General features: G+C 44.2%; 1 protein-coding gene across 1 annotated transcript in view; it reads right to left on the reverse strand.

Moving 5' to 3' along the window:
• The window catches only part of COL24A1 (collagen type XXIV alpha 1 chain), an 897,023-nt gene that overhangs the window by 154,184 nt on the left and 723,774 nt on the right, over nt 1–19,065 (reverse strand). Inside the window, exon 42 of the mRNA XM_086954096.1 lies at nt 5,457–5,513. Within this exon, the coding sequence (XP_086810222.1) occupies nt 5,457–5,513 (57 nt within the window). The remainder of the gene's footprint in view (nt 1–5,456; nt 5,514–19,065) is intronic.

Raw genomic sequence — 19,065 nt, forward strand, 5'->3', positions numbered from 1 at the left:
TTGCAACTTTGTAGCATAGGCTCTGCCTAGAGTGTTTTTTGTGCTGCGCAGGCTTTGGCTCCCTCCACGCTTGAATACTTTTGAGGTCAGGTTTGTTCCTGCTTCTTTCAAAGCCTGCTTGGGGTTATAACACTCCCCCTTGACTTGTGTTTTGACACTCCATATTGTGGCTGTCGTCTTGTGGGCATTTACTATCTACCCTTGTGTAGAATGGCTGATTACTACGACGCTGATGACGACTATTACTATGATGATGAGGAGGAAGGCTCCTTGGAACAGAATTTGGTGGAACAGTTGGATAAGGGTGTTCAACAATCGGTTAACAAGGCACTGGTACGTGCTATTAACCCCTTAAAGCGTCATTTGAATCTCTATGCTGGTTGCCTGCTTCCAAGAAAACAGCAAAGTCTCCTGTTAACCCTCATAAGACAGACTTTCAAAGCCTGGCTAAGAGTTTGGCGGCTGCGCCTTCCACTGCTTCTAATCTGCATGATACCAAATCGGACAATGCTCAGTCTTCCGCTTCTTCGGACCATGCTTCTCCTCCCCCTAAAAAACGAGTCTGTAAGGAACATTTTGTGGATGTCCCGGAGCGCCCTCCGGTGCTCAATTTTGAACCTGCAGATATTGTTCATCCGAACTCTTCCACATGGCTGCCTTCACCTGCTGTGGCTACCTATATTGAGGCGCACATTCGACAACCTTTTGAGGCCTCGGTTTGGGCCCGGTTTCGCTCAGAGTGCCCGAGACCTGATTTGGCTGACCACTTGGCCGAGACTCCGGAGGTTGACCCCATGATGGTCACGTACTTGAAGAAGTATGCAAAGGACCCGAAAAAGGGCCTTGATAGATCTTGGCGGTCCTGTCAGGATAAGGTACTAGACTTACTTGGACCGTTCACCAAGATTTTAGATCTGGGTTATAAGGCGAAAGAGGCCTCTGCCCTTGTGAACCCAACTGAATTAATTGAGTGGGCCCAACGGGCCATCTGCCAATTGGGGAATGCCAATTGCGCAATGTCTGCGGAACGTCGCAGATCCATCCTTTTGAAACTTGATCCTAAACTTTCGGAATTAGCCACTTCGGAGTCTGGACCTGAGGCGCAAGGTCTCTTATTTGGTCAACCGTTCCTCAAAGAACTCACGCGGTTTGTCTCCACCTTCAGTGGTATAGACAAGGCGCAAGCCTCTTTAAGACGGGCAATGCGTCCGGTTTTTGCAAAGGCCGGACGAGGTAGGGGACGTTCGTTCGGCCGTGGCTCTGCAAACCAGTCCCAGAGAGGCAACTCCTCTCAGCAAAGTGGATCTTACGACGCCGGTTATTCCACCAGGGCTAACTTTTATCCATCACGGAAAGGAAAAGGCCAGTACGGCAAAGGACGTTCAGGTGGTCAACAAGGACACTACCAGGATGCCCACTCTACAGGTGAGCCTGATTCATGCATGCGATGTGATGTTGGGGGGTCGCATTCAATTTTTCCTACAAAATTGGCGCATGATCTCCAGCGATGCATGGGTGCTACAAACTGTTCAAGGGTTCAGAATAGAGTTTTATCACCCGATGCATCAGACCCGCCCTCCCCCTTGTTTGCATTTTTCTCTTCAGGATCAGGTTTGTCTCCCTGGGGAAATAGACACCCTCCTCAAGAAAGGGGCGATTCTTCCAACCACCCGTCATCCGATGGGGTTTGCCAGTTCAGTCTTTCTGGTCAAGAAAAAAGGGGGCGGCTCCCGCCTGGTTATCAACCTGAAAGACTTCAACGGAGGGGTGGTCTATCGACATTTCAAGATGGAGGGTATCCATCTATTGAGGGATCTCCTGCGCGAAGGGGATTGGATGGTCCGACTGGATCTCAAAGATGCGCACCTCTCGATTCCAATTTACAGGCCTCATCGTCGTTTTCTCCAGTTTCACTGGCAGGGGGTTTGGTACGTGTATCAGGTTCTCCTGTTCAGTCTCTCGTCGGCACCGTGGTGCTTCACGAAACTGTTGAGACCGGTGGCGGAACATATGCGGTCTCGAGGTGTCAGGTTGATTATTTATCTGGACGATATTCTCCTTATGGCGGATTGTCCTCTCAAGCTTCTACAGCATCTGGAGTGGTCCATCGATCTTTTACAGTCTCTAGGTTTTCTGTTCAATGTTCAGAAGTCGGTTTTGATTCCTGCCCAGTCTATAGAGTTCCTGGGTTTCAAGATCGACTCAGTGGCTTGTCAACTTCTCTTGCCCAATCAGAAGATGCGTTACATCAGGAGAGAATTGACGTCTGTTATTTCCAGACCGACTGTGTCGTTGAGGTCGTTGGCACGTGTAGTAGGTCTGTTAGCATCATCCATTCAGGCGATCTTTCCAGGTCCTCTGCATTACAGAGCGATGCAAAGGCTGAAAATCCAGCATCTCCGGAAAGGTCTCAGGTATTCAGACCAGATTCCTCTTACGGAGGAAGTGCGTTGGGAGATGCAGTGGTGGTTGGACTGCATGGAGGCCTGGAATGGTCGAGCCCTATTCGGTGCGTCCCCGGAGCTGGTGATAGAATCCGATGCCAGTCGGTGGGGTTGGGGAGCCCGCTGCGGGTCTGTCTCGACGGGGGGTCGTTGGTCCCCTCAGGAGTTGGCTCTCCACATAAACTGCTTGGAACTCCTAGCGGGTTCGTTTGCAATCAAGTGTCTCTCTCGCCTTCAACCGAGTTGCTGCATTCTTCTCCGGATGGACAACGTGTCCGCAGTCCGATATGTCAACAAACTGGGCGGGACCCGGTCCAAAGTGTTGGCGGAGATAGCCAAGGATTTCTGGCATTTTTGTCTTCAAAGGAAGATCACTGTTATTGCGGAGTATCTTCCGGGGTGCAACAATCAGATTGCGGATTGGCACTCCAGACATCTTCGGGATTACAGCGACTGGAGGCTTCACCCTCGAGTATTCCGTGCTCTCCTTCGGCGTTGGGGTCAATGTCAGTTAGATCTGTTTGCCTCTCGCCTCAACGCGCAACTTCCGCGCTTTTACAGTTGGAGGCCGGACCCTCAGGCTCTGGCCACGGATGCTTTTCTTCAGCAGTGGCCATCGACCCTCTGTTATGCCTTTCCACCTTTTCTAATGATTCCCAGGGTGCTGGCTTACACCAAACGGTTTCGAGCGGATCTGATTCTGATTGCCCCTCTCTGGAGGGCTCAAGCATGGTTTCCGGTGCTTCTGGAGATGTGCTGCGCTCCGCCGTTCCTTCTTCCCCCGTTGTGGAATCTCTTGCTGGATCCTCTCGGAGATCCACATCCCCTGATCCTATCCGACTCTCTTCAGCTGCTAGCGTGGAGGATCTCGGGGATCGCTGGACGATCCCAGGCATTTCTAGCGACGCTTCCAAATTCCTTAGTGAAGCATGGGCTCCCAATACTCACAAACGGTATAAAGGGGCTTGGAAGCGATGGTGTGATTGGTGTGCTCAACGGGAAGTTGATCCCGTTTCAGCGGATATCAGTATGATTATTAATTTTTTGGCATCCTTGGCCACCTCATGTCTAGCTTATTCGACGGTCAATGGTTTTCGTTCTGCTATTTCAGCAGGTCATACCCACATCGATGGGAAGCCTGCGGGTGAACATCCCTTTATTTCCAGGTTACTTAAGGGAGTTCGTTTTGCGAAACCTCCCACATCTAAATATGTTTCTTTATGGGATGTTTCTGTTGTTCTCAGGTTCTTAGAGGCTTGGCCTTCGAATCTTTTGTTGTCTCGCAAGCAATTATCTGCGAAATTGACGATGTTACTTTGTCTGGTTTCTTGTAAGCGTGTATCGGATGTCCACGCTTTGGATTTAGCAGGTCGAAGTTTTACTCCTGAGGGAGTTACCTTTCGTCTTTCCAGACGTACGAAATCTAATACGCCTTCCATTACATATCCTTCTTTTCCTGCTCGTCCCAACCTTTGTGTTGTGCAATGCCTTAAGGATTATGAGGTGAGTACTGCTTCTTTCCGTTCAGAGATGCAGGGTCAACTATTGATTGCCTTACAAAAACCTTTTCGCCCCGTCACTCCAGCTACTTTGGCGCGCTGGGTGCGGTGGCTTATGTCTGAGGCGGGTATTGATGTATCTGTGTTTGGCGCGCATTCTGCACGAGGGGCGATGGCCTCTAAGGCTTATTCAATGGGTGTTACTCGGTTTGATATTATGAAGGCTGCAGACTGGTCATCTGATTCTGTGTTCAAAACGTTTTATTATAAACCTATTGATAGTGTTGCTTCTGTGGTGGTGGATCAGCTTTAAAAAAGCATAATCGGAGCCTCCTGTCCTGACATAGAATTCAAAATTTGCAAACATTCGTGACAAGAATTTTCAATTCTATTAAGGACTAGGAGGCGAGGATTATCCCACCCGTTGTTCTTATTTGCATGCTAATGTATTGTGACTGTTTACATGCAATTGCAAATATACCACTCCTTGTTTTTTTTCCCTCCCTGGATTGCTCTTGACTCTCTTGCAATTTTTGGATGTTACGGCTCTGTATCTTTTCCAGGTTCAGACCAGAAGTGATGTTGTTTGTTCTTCTCCGGAGTGTCGTTCTCCTCCTGGCTTCTGGACCCAAAGTTCTTCTGCTGCCTACTTCAGGATTCTCTGGATTTCTGCAGCTTGTTTGGAGTTATTGTTCTTACTTTACTTGGGTTTTTATTTTGACCTGGACCTGTTTCCACAAAGAAAGAGGAAGAAGGACTAATGTTGGGACCTTTTATACACTACTCTCTATGGTCATTCCCTGGTGTTCATGGGAAATGTAGTTTTTTGGTTGTTTTTATTGGCTGCTGAGCATTTCATTAAAGAAATGAGAAAGCATAATCCTCGCCTCCTAGTCCTTAATAGAATTGAAAATTCTTGTCACGAATGTATGCAAATTTTGAATTCTTCTGTAAACGTGGCACCTTCACCTCACAGTGTTTAGAATGCGACATGGTTTAAATTCTAATCAGATGACAGCAGGCCAGCCTCAGGAGGGACGCACAGGTACAGCGCAGTACTGGTAAAGGGTGCCTGGATACACAGTCCTCCAGATACATGACATACAATCCGTAGACCTTCCCAACAGCTCCTTGCACTGCCCGAAAAGTGCACTTTTACTCGTTAGCAGCATTAAATGAGAAAACATCGTCATTTAACTGCAGGTCTTCAAGGAAATAACGTTTTAGAAAGATTTACTGATTTTTGTTAGCCTTCTCTGCTCTATCGTACACATTTTTTGGGAAATTTTCCTTTTCACTTAAATAGCATATTTTTGTTTTAGATAGAATCTGCAACCAAACAATTACATGCGAAAGACATACATTGTTCTAGATAAAGTTTGAGAAATAATCAAGCTACGTTAGAAAATACATATGGTATAAAATATATAGAATAAACATATGGTTAATGTTTTTAACGAGCTAGCATCTCTGATAACAAATGCATAAATGATTTACAGAAAGAAAGACCTACTGGTTCACCTGGGGGCCCAGGTGGTCCCACTGCAGTGCTGTCTTCTCCTGGATACCCCTGTAAAGAGAGGACATACCGTTTGTTTGCTGGTGGTCTATGTCTGATGAGATGTCTTTATTGAGAAAGGATAGTCAGCAAAGAATAAACGTTAAAACAAATGCGACGGGAGAATTAGCTACGGCATTGTGCACCCACGTTCAAGAATGACGTCACAGGAAGTGGCCACACATCCCTATAATATCCCTGACTTTATTTGCAATGGGTCTGTTTCACAGTTTGTTACATTTAATATTTTGTGAGTTCAACATCAGAGCTTTGTTTGGTTATCAGGATAGAAAAATATCAGTACATTATTTTATTACATTTCATATATTAGAACATTGGAATGTTGGGAGCTCCATCGAAAACAATGGAGTGCCCTAGGCTTCTAATCGCAGGTAGAAGCCGGGAGCATCAACATTCCAATGTTTAACAAAGGTCTCACTGAGCTTGAGGGGATTTCAACCCCCTCAGGGCTCAGTAAGGCCTTTGTTTTACAAATTAGAACATTCTGCCCACTAGGGGTGGAGTGTTCCAATTCCAATAGCCTTAGAATCCTCAATAGAGGTCTCTCTACCGGCCATTAAAGGCAGCCCCGTTTAAAAGGCCCTCTCACGGGCCTTTGATGGCCGGTAGAGTCCGCAACAGCGGGCTCTAAGGCTATAGGACTTACCAACATCTGTAATATGGATGCTTGAGCAGGCCTTGCCTCATGAGCTGCAGAACTCATGATCTAGAGATCAATCACGACTAAGTTAACGATAAGCACCCTTGAATTCCAGCCAGCCTTAAGAGCCAGGTTGTTTCGAATAGAAGACTGGCTACTGCTAGAGGACAAGGTGTTAATGTTAATATAATATACACAGGAGTAAAATATGAGGAAGATTGAGAGTTCAGCCACAAGGAAGTCAATAGGTTTGCAATGGCTGGTGGCTAAAACAGGGAGAAGTTATCAATTCTGGTTTAGGAACTCAGTATTAGGTCATGCCATATCACCCATTGTGTGCTCTAGATTCATTATAGTCTGGAGCACTGAAATTAAATTGCAGCTGACAAATCTCTGATTTAACAGATGTTCGAAGTCAGAGGAGGGCCGGAATAGCCGTGGCAGACACCGGGCATTTTACAGGTGGGCAGGAAGGGTGAGGGCTGGTTTTCAAGCGGCGGGGTCTGGTTTTGTTACTGGGGCCGGTTTTGCAGCAGTGCTGCAATATGGGCTCCTGTAAAAAAAGCGGCAGCAGTGCTAAAGCGGATGGAGAACACGCTGAGGCTCCCAGGCACTGTCTGAGCGGCCAAGCAGGCCGCTCAGACCAATCACAATGCTGCTCATGCAGTGTTGTGATTTGCTGGGAGAGTCTGCTTCTGGTGCTGCCAATGAAGATAAAAAGGACGGAGGAGAGGTGTGCGGCGGCGGCTGCGGCGAAGGAAAGGTGCGTTTATTTTTATTTTTTTAATTCATTCCCTCCCTGACCCACCCACCATGTCTCAAGGTAGCCACCACCGTGGGTAGCTTAGAAATGCTTACAGGTCTGAAATAAGTGTGCAAACCTGACTTCTTAAAGTAGACATTTGCAGGATACATTTTTTTCTTTGAGTTTCGCAACATTATGGCAACGAGCTAAATATTCCCACAACTGCTAAGTTTCAACAGTCTTACAAAAGGCAGTTAAAAAAATAACTTACAGTAGAAAAACAGATGTTTCCTACCAGTGCTTGATTTTGAAAACATAACTGGTTAAAGTTTGAAAGAGAATGCAAGCCCAGCAAGGGGCATTCAAGGTTTCAGGCCGTTTATTAGCTAAAACGAAGAAGCTGGTTTGCAATTGGTTCCCAAAACAAGCAGGAAAGGCTTGCACTGAAGAGCACAAGGGTAAATCACAGTGGTATTTGCTAGAACCGAGTCCTTCCACACAAGGTTTCCTTGACCCTTTAAACGGGTATGAGGTACTGTATGTGCTGACCATCTTAAAAGTGTTTTATTCCATCATGTGCTCAGGGAAATACTAAGTGATTCACACAGCAGCAGCAGGGGCGGCTCTAGGCTCTTGGTGGCCCTGGGCAGGGAGCGTAGGTAGGGGGTCCCGTAAGAGGGGGTCTGGGAGGGGCGGAGCACGGAGGCCAGTGAAGGGGGGTCAGGGTGTTTGGAAGTGGAACAGAGCCGGAGGCCGCCAAATCCCTGCCAGGGGCCGCCACACAAATATATATCCATCCTCAGAGGATTATTATATTAAGGATAAATATTGGCGTGGTGGCCCCTGGAGTTTGGTGGCCCTGTGCAGGTTCAAAGCTTGCACATGCCTAAGGCCTCTCTGCCAGCAGCTCCTCCACTATCATGGAGGAGTGTTGCCTCTCTGCTCTATGAGCAGTGCAAAGAAAAAATAAAATGATAACACCAGAACGTTATTATCATTTTATTTTTGGCATAATGGAGCCAGGGTGGAGTGGGGTGGACTAGCGTCAGAGGGAGGAGTGGTTGGTGCACCATAAGTGTGCATGACAGTTTGGCCAGCCGTCTTGGGCAGCCCAAACCGTCATGCGCACTTAGCATTTTCTCCACCAGGCTGCATTGCACAGCCAGGGTGGAGAACATGAATAGGCTCCCACTCCCAGTCAGTGTGCCAAACTAGGGCTCTCAGACGAATCACAACGCTGCTTTCATGCTGGTGACAGCCGCGTCCTGATTGGTTAGGGGAGTCATGGGTGCTGCTGGGAGCCAGGAAAACAGCGAGGATGGAGGAGAGGTGGCAGCTGGCGATTGGCGACCATCAGGTAAGTCTTCTTTTTTTTCTTTTGTTCTAACCCCCTTCACCGCCACCATTATCTGCCACTGGATTCACGTGATACTAGTAGAGAGCAGAATTTGGTATAAAACAAATCTTGATTTGGTAACTAAACAGCAATTCTCTTTCTAGTTTCACACATCATGATTACGAATATGATTTCACTTAAGACCCTTTTTAAAACCACGTGGGTCATCAAAGATGCAAGCTTTCTGCCTTCCAGTAGACTTTTTAATGCCCTGTAAATCTCGGAAGTGAATCACAGTGATCAGCCACATGACGAAGGTTGAGTAAACATGGCCGCGACTCTCAGACATCTGCTTTCTTTTTTTCTCTAGAGGAAGTAGAGATGAAGCGCTGCCTGCCACGAGCGACAGGTGAGTCCCTGCGAGGCCCAGCACTGATCTCCGAGAAAGGCTGCCGGCAGCAACATTATTAACCATAGAGCCCTGAGACCTTTTCAAGAGAGAGATACTCACTGATCGTTCATGTTTGTCTGATTTCTAAACTCAAAATAACCTACGTCATTCTATTCCCGCGGTAAAGGAGTTGGAAGTACAAAATGAAAAAGACTCTAAACTTACAGTAAAGTGAACAAAAAGATGTTGCAAGTTAAGTGGGAAAGCTGAGCGCGGTGACCACCAGAGGTTAAAGTTCTGCATTCCTCTGTGTGAGTTGAAAGTTCAGCTGCAAGTCTAGCCTATTCCTTCGTCATATATTTCTTAGCTGGGAGTATCACTTCAGAATTGCCCGAGAGCAGATGCAAGTACTGACCTGACTGGAATACATTTGAGATAAACAGAGAGCACCGCTAAGAGCGCTCCGGAGAGTTCTGATTGCAGCTGAAAGTCAGACAAAAGCCTGGTTTACATTTTCAGGGACAAAACAGACTTTGCTGAAACATTTAAGGACGTGAAAGAGTAAAAATGCATTATTAGGGGTGTTTGGACTTTGCATAGTCTGCTTCTGCATGAATCGAAATTTCAGGAAAAAAATCACGAAATTACGCACATTGACACAAAATGCAAATTTACTATTTTACACTATAGTTTAGCATGCAATGCCTCCAAATGTCATTCTGATGCCAGGATGCATTTTGCAGTGAAAATAGCACAAACACAAACGCTCCACAAAGAGCAGCTGCTCAGATTCTGGGCATTCATTTTGTTCCGGTGTGCTAACACAACATTTTGCTGCAGACACAGCTTAATTACACAACCTGGCTTAATAGCATAATTCCTGGAACTTTACATAACAACCAGAACATGTATTTACTTAAACTATGCAAGATTATGCCGGGGTAACAGAAATTGTTCCAAGGCCTACTCAATATTTCACGGTTATGTTGAGAAAACTTGCTCATGCCACCTGCAGGCAAAACTACACTAGATATTTTGGACATGTGTGAAAAAATAAAAAATAATCTCTATTGTTAGACTGAAACATTACAATGTTTTCTCTTATACAATCACCTTTATTTTGGGGTTTTCATTTAGAGAGTGGATATGTCACACTGGTGTGTTGATTTTGACAAAGTCCGTGCCAACACAATTTTGATCGACAATTTCAGTTCCTCAACGACTTCTGATGAGGTAGTTTTCGACACGAATTACACAAAAAGTATCTAGGAGTCACAGAAAAGAGCTCTAATCACAAACAACCATTGACATGACAGGATCTAAGTATTGTGAACTAAATTATTCAGTAACACCCCGTGACACAATGCACGTGATTACTCTACTGGGAGACACATACCCCAGGGTAGGTGAGAATTTTCCCATCAGTTGTCGATCTGTTCCACCACTTTTACATCATATGGGTTCTCCTTACCCAGGAGATAGGGCAATTACAGTCACCAGAGTGTAAAGGGACTATGAGAGTAAGAAGACCCTTTGTTTTTATCTAGTGGGTGGTGTCAGTGTAGTATGACAACTGAAAAAAGCAGTGCAAAATAAGTGATTAGTGATAGAACAAAATTGGGTAAGACTAAGTAGAAGTGGAAATTTTAATGATTTCTCTTAGCTCCCCAAACGTAAAAACAATGGTGAATAAACAGATTTAACAAAATATCTGTTCAGCAAATAGTGGTCAACATGTTTCTGCATCAAAGGGAAGTGCCCATGCATTCATCAGGACCTAGATGTTGCTACTGCTGTTGAGTTAGTGAAAAAGATAAAATAGAATCATATCACCTGTTTTTCAGGTTCAGAAACTCTGCCACAATCTAAAATGTAGTCACGTCAAAAAAGAAGAAAGTGAAAAGAAACACACATTTTTTAATGAAAAAATACACTCATCAGTAATAGTATTTCATTGACGGATATTAATCGGTCAGCTTATAATCATGTCAATACATATTTATCAACATGTTTTCACTCACCCAATTCGTGTGGGGATCGCGCCTCACCTCACCTGGCTGCAGCTCAGGTAATGAGGAGCACCGCTCTGTTTTGAAAAGACATATATATACATAAGCATTCAACCGTTTATCCCATATAGAGGTAAAATCAGCCTTAATGATCAAATTACCAAGACACTGAGATCGTATATGGTGTCTTATTATACATCACTATATACATGGTCTCATTATTTCCCATGGAAAGGTAGAATTTCATCACTATCTGCCATCCACGTTAGGCCCTACTACCACCACTTCAAAGATCAAACTACGAAGCTGTTGGTTCAAGCAGTATTACAAACATATGTCATTGTTATCAATCAAGGCGCCTCCGATGCGGATCGTGTCATTACGGAGCACCGCAACTGTATGTGTATGCGAAGCTTAGAGGTTCATATTCGGCCGGCTGGTTGTTTTTCAAATAGGTCACTGTCCGGAAGAGTAATTGTTTTTTAGTTAGTCTGTGTCCGGAAGAGTGATTGTTCTGTTAGTTGAATATTGAAAAATCACTCGTCTGATTTCGCTAGAGTTAAATACTCAGGCTCTCCGCGTACAGCGCGTGTGCACGACAACAGTATCGGAAAGAAAGACAAAACCATAAAGTCCCGCTCACCTATCCGTCAGTGTCTCCTGGCGTTCCTCTGCGCTTGACTGGGGAGGCACCGAGCGAATGAAGAGCGGACTATTTGTTAGTTTGTCCTTCCGTGCGCTCACGTGATCGCGCAGGGAATGCTGGATTATGTGGTTTCAAGTGGAGTTCTGTTGTTTCTCTACTAGTTTAATTGTTTGTCAGAGACGTTTGTAGAGGCATTAACTGGAATTAAACCACAAATCCGAATTATGGCAGACACAATCGATTTTAACTCATTTGAATGAGACACAAATTAATCTCTTAGCAGTCCTCATGTGTTCACTTAAGGAATGCTGGACAGTACAGTCAAAAAACTCTCCAGAGAAACCCGTGCTACTGTTATTACGTTTCGAGTTTAACTTACAAATTGGAAATTTGTTGTTACACTTCCAAATTGAATATTTTTACTAGTCCACTATTCTAGACTATAACAGATGTGTATGATTACGAATGTTTTTTGATGCTGTTATAAAATGAGGTACCCAATGATCGTTATTCCAGTTCTAGTGTTAGATGTTAATTGCACTTTCCTAGTGTTATGTCTGCATTAAACGGCTACCCATTTACAACTGCATTAGTTCATACATCAATATATTGAGATAATCCTTTGTGTGTTGGTGTCAATATTGCCATCAATGTTGTGCACAGTATTGTATTACAGCGACATTCAGGGTATCGGTTCATATAGGCCCTCTTTGTCGCTGTTAAGCTTATAGACCCACTTTTGTTCTTTTTTAAACAAAAATTTGCTGACATCGGGGCAATGCTCTGGGATAGTGGGCTGTTCTAACACAGTCCATGTGAAATCATTAGGACCATGTCCCACCTTTAGGAAGTGTGCTGTTAAACGCGTTGCTTGCTTACGACACCAGACTGTGCTTTTATGATCACATATGCAGGTTCCTATTTTTCTTGTCGTCATGCCCACATACCTTTTCGGGCATGGACAAGTAATGAGATAGATGGTGTTCTCATTGTTGCAATTTTTGAATTTGCGCTGCTGCCACGGTCGGCCTGTCCCAATATTTATTTATTTATTTATTTATTTATTTATTTGATTTGTATCGCGCGTTATAGCCACCGGGGCCTCTAAGCGCTGGTTGTCCAAATTTAGCTAGTAGGGCTGAGCATATTACTTGATCTTGGAGGGCGCTTAGTGACTGCTCCATGCCTGTTTGAATAAGACAGTTTTTAACTTTTTCCTAAAAGTTAACAAATTGCGCTCCTTCCTTAGATCTGGGGTCAATTTATTCCACAGAGCCGGGAGTGTTTTAGAGAAAGCACGCCCCCCTACCGTGGCCAGTTTAAATCGGGGTTGGGATAGAAGAGTAGCATCTGAAGAGCGTAAAGTCCTGCTCGGTGTATAGAGTGAAATTCTGGACTTAAGGTATTTTGGTGCATTTCCGTACAACGTCTTATGCACTATACACAATCCCTTGAAAACTACTCTCTGCCGAATTGGGAGCCAATGAAGCTCCTGCATCAGCGGGGATGAGTGGGTCATCCTGGGTTTCTTATAGATCAACCTGGCCGCGTCGTTCATAACCCCCTGTAGCTTATCCAACAGCCGCTGGGGTAGCCCTATGTACAGGGAGTTTCCATAATCCAATCTGGCCAGTATGGTAGCTGAAACCACCTGTTTCAGGGTAGAGAACGATAGTAGTGCCGATATTTTTCTCAATTGCCGCATTAAACCAATGCAGGTTCCTACTACAGACGTAACCTGTTTTTCCATGGATAGTTTCCCATCCAGGTGCAGACCCAAACTTTTGACTGCTACCGCTGGTTTCGGTGGTGCACCCAGCTCTACCGGCCAGAAACTCTCGTTCCAGGGGTTGCCCGTGATGGAAATGGGCAACACTTCCGTCTTCTCCGGGTTAATTTTTAGGGAGTTATTAGACATCCAATTAACCGTGGCTTTAAGTATGTCCTGTAGCCTGGTAGACGCTCCTGGCCCTTCCTCCAGCCGGATGATGATCTGGGTGTCATCAGCGTAGTTATAGACTAGGCAGTCCATCCTGTTCAGGAGAGCAATCAAAGGCTGCAGGTAGATGTTAAAGAGCAGGGGCGACAAAGCAGAACCCTGTGGGACCCCGCAGGTAATAGGCGCGGAGGTGGAAAGCATGTCCCCCAGTTGGACTCTTTGTGTCCTGCCCTGCAGGAATGATGCAAGCCATGCCAGGGCTGTACCTCTGATACCAAAAGACCTCAACCGCGACAAAAGTTGTTCATGACACACGGTGTCAAACGCCGCGGAGAGATCTAATAGTACCAGGGCGCTAGGTGTTTTAGTATCAGCCCGACTCCTCAATTCATCCAGAATCGATAGCATGACTAGTTCCGTGCTATGATTAGCACGGAACCCTGCCTGATTGGCCTCCAACAGGTTGTTACTGTCGAGATGTTTTGAGAGCGATACCAGCACATGCTGCTCGATTACCTTGGCCAGAAAAGGCAACTGGGAGATAGGACGGAAGTTCTTTAGACACTTAGTGTCCGAACCAGGTTTCTTCAACAAAGGGATCAATCGAGCCTCCTTAAATGCTAAAGGGACCTGTCCTGTGTGGAGAGAAGTATTCAATAAATGCAAGACTTCTTCTTCCATGCCCGGGAGAGCTAGCTTGAATACTTCCGGCGGGCATGGATCCACCAATGAACCGGATTTAACTCGGTCCGTGATTTTGGTCAGTTCCGTCTGCATAATGACAGGGAACTCAGCTAACGGAGTGAGAACTAGCGGAGCAATATAACCAGGTGGGCTAGGACAGTCGAGGGTTATAGTTGCAGCGATTTCTCCCAGAATGTCGGAGATCTTGCTCACAAAGAAGTCCTGGAACTTCTGGCAATCTTGTTGGGTGAACTCAGTGCTTTGCTCCTTGTTTGTCCTGAGTTCTGACAAAACCCGAAAGATTTCCTTCTGTGGATTCCTAGCTGCCACTATTCTCTCCTCGAAAAAGACCGCCTTTCTGGTTTGAATGGCTGATTTATAGGACGCCAGGGAGGACGTATAATCTTTCCTAGCATTGGCGTCGTATTTCTTCCTCCACGCACGTATTTCTTCCTCCACGCACGTTCTTTCCTCCTCACCCCACGTTGGACTTGATTGTTTGTGGACAGACAGAACAATTTCCACAGGGATGATGTCCTTGTACAGGTGGGAGATCCCATAGGGTCCCCACCTGTCTACTAGTTCTGTTTTTAGGTCTGGTATGCACCAAGTGATCTTTTATGTTCTGGGTAATTTGTCACCGCGGTGACAAATTACCCCTACCACTTTTTGCTTTTAAAAGGGGCCAGAACATAAAAGATAAGTTGTTGCATACCAGACCTAAAAACAGAACTAGTAGACAGGTGGGGACCCTATGGGATCTCCCACCTGTACAAGGACATCATCCCTGTGGAAATTGTTCTGTCTGTCCACAAACAACCAAGTCCACCATGGTTGATATTGGGACAGGCCGACCGTGGCAGCAGCGCAAATTGCAACAGTGAGAACACCATCTATCTCATTACTTGTCCATGCTCGAAAAGGTATGTGGGCATGACGACAAGAAAAATAAGAACCCGCATATGTGAACATAAAAGCACAGTCCGGTGTCGTAAGCAAGCAACGCGTTTAACAGCACACTTCCTAGAGGTGGCACATAGTCCTAATGATTTCACATGGACTGTGTTAGAACAGCCCACCATCCCAGAGCATTGCCCCGGACTCAGCAAATCTTTGTTTAAAAAAGAACAAAAGTGGGTCTATAAGCTTAACAGCGACAAAGAGGGCCTATATGAACCGATACCCTGACTGGCGCTGTAATACAATACTGTGCACAACAATGATGGCAATATTGACACTAACACACAAAGGATTATCTAAATATATTGATGTATGAACTAATGCAGTTGTAAATGGGTAGCCGTTTAATGCAGACACAACACTAGGAAAGTGCAATTAACATCTAACACTAGAACTGAAATAACGATCATTGGGTGCCTCATTTTATAACAGCATCAAAAAACATTCGTAATCATACACATCTGTTATAGTCTAGAATAGTGGACTAGTAAAAATATTCAATTTGGAAGTGTAACAACAAATTTCCAATTTGTAAGTTAAACTCGAAACGTAATAACAGTAGTACGGGTTTCTCTGGTGAGTTTTTTGACTGTACTGTCCAGCATTCCTTAAGTGAACACATGAGGACTGCTAAGAGATTAATTTGTGTCTCATTCAAATTAGTTAAGATCGATTGTGTCTGCCATAATTCGGATTTGTGGTTCAATTCCAGTTAATGCCTCTACAAACATCTCTGACAAACAATTAAACTAGTAGAGAAACAACAGAACTCCACTTGAAACCACATAATCCAGCATTCCCTGCGCGATCACGTGAGCGCACGGAAGGACAAACTAACAAATAGTCCGCTCTTCATTCGCTCGGTACCTCCCCAGTCAAGCGCAGAGGAACGCCAGGAGACACCGACGGATAGGTGAGCGGAACTAACGGTTTTGTCTTTCTTTCCGATACTATTGTCGTGCACACGTGCTGTACGCGGAGAGCCTGAGTATTTAACTCTAGCGAAATCAGACTAGTGATTTTTCAATATTCATCAAACAGAACAATCACTCTTCCGGACAGTGAATTACTAAAAAATAATTACTCTTCCGGACAGTGACCTATTTAAAAAACAACCACCCGGACGAATATGAACCTCTAAGCTTCGCATACACATAAAGTTGCGGTGCTCTGTAATGACACGATCCGCATCGGAGGCGCCTTGATTAATAACAATGACATATGTTTGTAATACCGCTTGAACCAACTGCTTCGTGGTTTGATCTTTGAAGTGGTGGTAGTAGGGCCTAACGTGGATGGCAGATAGTGATGAAATTCTACCTTTCCATGGGAAATAATGAGACCTTGTTTATAGTGATGTATAATAAGACACCATATACGATCTCAGTGTCTTGGTAATTTGATCATTAAGGCTGATTTTACCTCTATATGGGATAAACGGTTGAATGCTTATGTATATATATGTCTTTTCAAAACAGAGCGGTGCTCCTCATTACCTGAGCTGCAGCCAGGTGAGGTGAGGCGCGATCCCCACACGAATTGGGTGAGTGAAAACATGTTGATAAATATGTATTGACATGATTATAAGCTGACCGATTAATATCCGTCAATGAAATACTATTACTGATGAGTGTATTTTTTCATAAAAAATGTGTGTTTCTTTTCACTTTCTTCTCTTTTGACGTGACTACATTTTAGATTGTGGCGGAGTTTCTGAACCTGAAAAACAGGTGATATGATTCTATTTTATCTTTTTCACTAACTCAACAGTAGTAGCAACATCTAGGTCCTGATGAATGCATGGGTACTTCCCTTTGATGCAGAAACATGTTGACCACTATTTGCTGTACAGATATTTTGTTAAATCTGTTTATTCACCATTGTTTTTACGTTTGAGGAGCTAAGAGAAATCATTAAAATTTCCACTTCTACTTAGTCTTACCCAATTTTATTCTATCACTAATCACTTATTTTGCACTGCTTTTTTCAGTTGTCATACTACACTGACACCACCCACTAGATAAAAACAAAGGGTCTTCTTACTCTCATAGTCCCTTTACACTCTGGTGACTGTGATTGCACTAGCTCCTGGGTAAGGAGAACCCATATGATGTAAAAGTGGTGGAACAGATCGACAACTGATGGGAAAATTCTCACCTATCCTGGGGTATGTGTCTCCCAGTAGAGTAATCACGTGCATTGTGTTATATCATATCACGGGGTGTTACTGAATAATTAAGTTCACAATAACTAGATCCTGTCATGTCAATGGTTGTTTGTGATTAGAGCTCTTTTCTCTGACTCCTAGATACTTTTTTTGTAATTCATGTCTGTGTTAGGGGTGTGTATCTAGTACTGAGTCTTTAAACTGGCCCTTGGACACTCTTCTATGTAGTGTGTTTTATAGTAGTTTTCGACACAGCATTTTGTTGATTATCTAAACACAACCTCAAGACAGAGATTCTACAAAAATGGGTCGAGGATTTTCCACAAATGTAATTGCTCTTCTGCCCTACAAAAGTTTAGGGCTCGTTGTAAGTGACTAGATTTTGAAAAATAAAAATGAATACATTCCACAAACATTGAAGTCGAGCTACAGTTTTGCATCAATTTTGTGACAAAGTAGGTCTTAGTTGACAACAGGGTCGGCTTTATTGCTGATGGCGCCCGGTGCGACTAACTTTTTTGGCGCCCCCTCCACATAACCCCCTCCTCGGATTCAATTTGGAGAGAGTACTGAAGAAGGACTGCCTTGTTGCCTTTGAAGCTGCACGAAGAGAGGCTGCACCATCGGAAGGACCGCACCTGCTGCACTTTGGTCTAGTAAAGTTTAGACTGTGCCTGGGGCTTGGGAAAAAACTGATTACCAGCCCCAGATCGGAGCAATGACTCAAGGTTCAGTTGGCTAATGCCCTGAAACCAGCTCCTGGGACAGAAAAGCAGACGTTGCCCAAACTGATAAGTCTGTAGCCCCCACAGAAGTTTTGCTGCTACCAGTCGCTGGCGCAGAAAAGGGCAAATCTGAGATAGCCAAAAGTTGCACCCCTGTCTGCCGGACCCAGGAGTGCTATCAGAGTGCACATTCAACATACCCAAGGGACACTGACCCCCACCAAGGATTTTGTCTGTTACCGCTGGGTTGCAAGATCAGTAGTCCTGCTGCATCTGATATTCTTTTATTTCAAAAAGGACAGTGTGGGACCCTGAGTTTCATGGCGAAAGTCACCCCATCTAACTCGTGGACCATAGACTCAACTGCAACTCACCCCGGCCAACGGCACAGCACTAGGTGCATCTTTACATGTGTGAATAGAATACCCAGGCAAATTTCTAATACCTACTAGCACATGAAAAATGGCTTTTGCCACACAAAAAATAATGATAATCAACTACTGTTTTTACACATTGAAATAAGATTTAATTCTTCATACAAAACCATAATATTTGGTAAAATCGATACATAGTTATACGCAAATGATAAAAATTCTCAGCATTGTAGCATATGCATAATTTCATTCATACAACAATTATTAGATATAAAAACTATTGGATGGTTTCCTGTCTACGCGTTTCGACACTCAGGTGTGTCTTCCTCAGGACTGTACCATCGTAGTGCTGTAAAAAATATTTTTAAAAGATATTTTTACAATTTTGTATTTCAGTGCAAAAACAGTTTATATTTTAACTTTGCCATTGTTGTTAGGCATGTGGATCTTTTCTAAAATACGCCATCGGATCTGTGATGGAGAATGGAGAAACTCAGAGAAATGGGATGCCAACGGTGCTGTCAGTTTACATGTTTTAATCGCAGACCTATGTTCCGTTAGGCGGAGTTTCATAGTTCTTGAGGTTTCCCCGACATAACCTAAGTTACATGGACATAATATAAGGTAGACAATATTGCTCGTATTGCATGTCCATAGTTCCTTAGCCTGTATTTGTACCTGGTTAAACATGAATGTCTCACCTGATATTATGCCATCACATGATTGACATGTTCCACATCTAGGTTAAACTTGTATCAATGAGATGTATAGTACACTGATAGAAACTACCAAATTGAATAAAGTAGGTTTTAAAGAATGTAACCAAAATATATTAACATTGTATATATGAGATATATGTGATATATATGTCTATCATGTATGTACAAATAGAAATAATTCTATGGCAGTTATGTAAAAGTTAGAAAC

This window comes from Lissotriton vulgaris, chromosome 1_1, assembly GCF_964263255.1.
Source record: "Lissotriton vulgaris chromosome 1_1, aLisVul1.2, whole genome shotgun sequence".
NCBI lineage: Eukaryota > Metazoa > Chordata > Amphibia > Caudata > Salamandridae > Lissotriton > Lissotriton vulgaris.